The 3,363-nt window shown below is 34.4% G+C and overlaps 1 protein-coding gene across 1 annotated transcript; it reads right to left on the bottom strand.

Annotated features, from left to right (window-relative positions):
* Nucleotides 1-1,712: 1,712 nt before the first annotated feature.
* LOC145008389 (uncharacterized) lies at nt 1,713-2,576 on the bottom strand. The gene is made up of 2 exons (XM_078967017.1): nt 2,030-2,576; nt 1,713-1,897 (listed from the first exon to the last, which is right to left on the bottom strand). Exons 1-2 carry the CDS (start codon nt 2,574-2,576, stop codon nt 1,713-1,715), a joined length of 732 nt encoding a protein of 243 aa, XP_078823143.1.
* Nucleotides 2,577-3,363: the final 787 nt, after the last annotated feature.

The following is a 3,363-nucleotide window of genomic DNA, read 5'->3' as shown; positions in this document are numbered from 1 at the left end:
TGATTTATGTAAACACAATCTGAATATGGTCTTTGGTTTTGATCACTTATTAAACTTTTTTTTTTGCATAAGTTAGAGTTTATTATGTTGATAAATCGGGATGGGCCGGGGAAAAGCCCAAAATGCAAAAAGGGAGGGGGAGGGGGGTGGATTTGATTTTGTGTATCCGTCGGGGATGAGCATAGGGATAAGGATGAGGTTAGGTACTCATGTATCGGGAAAGGGATGGTTAACCACGCCCTATTGCTTCCCAATTCCCATCACTGTGTGAAACTCTTTCACAATTCCTTAGATTCCAGATGAAGTTTTAACTAGGATGCTAATGATCCTTATTGGATCTGAGTATTTAATCCTTTTGCCCATTCGATTCCTAACTTCACCTTATGAGAGCTTTGACACTTGGAAGGCTCCAAACTTATGTTTATTCAGATAAACATGCTCATATGAAATTGGTCTTACCATGTATCATGGTTAATCTAAATGATTTGTTAGTGTGAACTAATTCCAACATAGATTCACACCACCAAGTGATGTTTTCATCATATTGTTGGAATAAGTGTCCAATGTCATAACTAAATTGGTCAAGGTAATGACTAAATTGATATAACCTTGTGGAATAAAAGTAAAGTCCTTTTTGGGTTGCCCTCATAAGTAGAAATAACTAGAAATGACTTTCGGAGAGAGATAAAATAATTTGTTATTATATTATATGATTAATATATTAATCAGAAATAGTTAATAATTAAATATGAATTAATTAAAAATAGTCGAAATTATTTAATTATTAATCAAAATTAATCTGAAATTAATTAGGGATTAATTGGAACTAATTAAAGGTGCAAGAGTTGAATTGTAATTGTTCAATAGTTGAACAAAAGAAGTAATTCTAGAACATCCCCTAGTGGGGACAGTTTTAAGGAGTATTTTAGGGTTTTTAGAATTATTTTGGTAGCTGATAAGGAAAGGATTTAAATTGAGGATTAAATCAAATATTTAATTTCTAGATTAATCTGCAAGTTACATAAACTATAAATAGGACCCTAGGCTATCTCCATTAGCAATCCAACCGAATCCAATTTTTCTATAAAAAAACTAATTTATTTCTCTTCCACATAGACAATCCAATCCAATCAAATTATTTACACTCATCAGCAACCCAACCCAACCTTATTTACATTAAAATTTTATATTTATAAAACTATATCAATATTTGTCTTATTTTGTAGAGAAAAATAAATTAGGTATTTTGATATATTTTATTTTAATTTTTTATTAAAGATAAAGTTTACTTATAAACAAAATTTAGTCTTTGGTATAAAAATTAATTGGTTTCTTCTAACCAATTTGGACACGTGACATGCATTTCCAATACAATCTAAGACCATAAGGTGTGGACAACTAGATGTAACACCATTTTGGTGCCACATCATCAATGGTGTTATAACACCAAGTGGGGAAATGGGCAACATGTTGTATCTTGTTATGACACCAACTTTTTTTTCATTTTATAATTTATTTTTTATTTATTTCGATTTTTTTTAAATTTAGACAAATATTTTTTAAATATAAATAATAAATAAAACATAATTTTTAAAAATTATAAATAACAATTAAAAATTTTTAAAGATTAAAATTAACATAAAGACTAAATTACACATAATATCCAAAAACAAAAAAAGAAATAACATCCAAATTCAAAAAAAAATACAACGCTATTCGTTATCGTTATTGTTACCATAGAAGATATAATCCGCCAAGTCCTCTCGAAGTTGTCTGTGTTTATTTGCGTCCTGAATGTCAACAACGCGATGCAAATAATCTGTTGTTCCTGGTTGAAACTGAACGTGTCTAGGCTCCGTTGGGATATAGTGTGCAATATTTCGCCGTTTATCTTCTACTACCATGTTATGCATTATGATACATGCATACATGATATATCGTAGAGTTTCTAAATCCAATGGTCGTGCTGCATGTTTGACTATATGCCACTTCGCCTTCAGCACTCCAAAAGCATGTTCCACATCCTTACGTGCTCCTTCTTGTCTTCTCTTAAAAAATTTGTCTCGTTCTTCAACTGGGTGGCGGAATGCCTTCACGAATGTGGAATACTGAGGATATATTCCATCTGTAAGGTAATACCCATATTTGTATTCGTTTCCATTCACCGTGAAAGGAGCATCTGAGGCTTTTCCATTCAAAAGATCGTCGAATATTGGCGACTGATCAAGAACGTTGACATCGTTGTTAGAACCCGCAACCCCAAAAAATGCATGCCAAATCCATAAATCTTGAGAAGCGACAGCCTCTAACACCAACGAAGGTGATCCGTGATGACCACTTGCGTATTGCCCTTTCCATGCTACCGGACAATTTTTCCATTTCCAGTGTGTGCAATCAATGCTTCCGATCATTCCGGGAAACCCATGGCGTTCTTCATGCGCCGCATACAATTCTTGCAAATCATGCAACGAAGGTTTCCGCAAATACACGTCTCTAAAAGTTTCAACAACACCCCTTGACAATGTATACAAACTCTCTCTTGCGATTCTTTCGGACATTCTCATATAGTCGTCCATGGTATCAGGTGACTCCCCCAAAGTCATCAAACTAATGGACGCAACACATTTCTGCAACGTTGTAAACCCTCGTCTACCTCTAGCATCATATCTTAATTGAAAAAATTCGTACCTAAACATAAATTAACTACAGTTTAAAAATATATTGCATATGTTGTAAAATTAAAGAAACATGTAGTACATTTTTATTTATTTTGTATAAAAATATAGTAAACAAACGATACCGGCTTTCCAAGGCGTTGGCGATTCGTAAGAACACATCCCTACTCAAACGAAATCTCCTTTTGAAGTCCTTCGCCCCGTATACACAATTATCCGCAAAGTAATCGCGATATAGATGTTCGTGTCCTTCCACGCGATTTCTGTTTAACATCGCACATCTTGTTAGTAGCGAGGCTGGGTGAAACGACCCAAAAATACGACCCAAAAATTTCGTTTTTCAACATAACCAAAAACCATAATCTGAGTGTCATATCATAAACCATACATGATGTATCTCAAAATAATAATAAAACACTGTGCGGAAAACTGTATCATATCCATGTCATATAAAAATCAAGAACCAAATAACCTCCCAGGATAAAAGCTGAAGCTGTGGTGTGTGCGATGTCATCATCCCGAGCTCTTCCCTCTACATGCGGAAGTACCTGAAACCAAAACTGAAACTGTAAGCACGAAGCTTAGTGAGCTCCCCCAAACTACCACATACCATACAATACATATAAAGCACATACTGGGCCTTGCCCACTACATCAGACCGAGGTCTAGAACTAGCTGCATCGGACCG

This window comes from Lactuca saligna, chromosome 1, assembly GCF_052625555.1.
Source record: "Lactuca saligna cultivar CGN05327 chromosome 1, ASM5262555v1, whole genome shotgun sequence".
Classification (NCBI taxonomy): Eukaryota; Viridiplantae; Streptophyta; class Magnoliopsida; order Asterales; family Asteraceae; genus Lactuca; species Lactuca saligna.
This window is presented reverse-complemented; position numbering and strand designations above follow the sequence as displayed.

Bases quoted from the DNA above. Each gene is read 5' to 3' on its own strand.
- LOC145008389 (XM_078967017.1), bottom strand. From the start codon at position 2,576: ATGGACGACTATATGAGAATGTCCGAAAGAATCGCAAGAGAGAGTTTG. The intron at 1,898-2,029 runs GTAAGGATGTGG...ATAACATGGTAG, and splicing joins GAGAAGACAAGAAGGAGCAC to TAGAAGATAAACGGCGAAAT.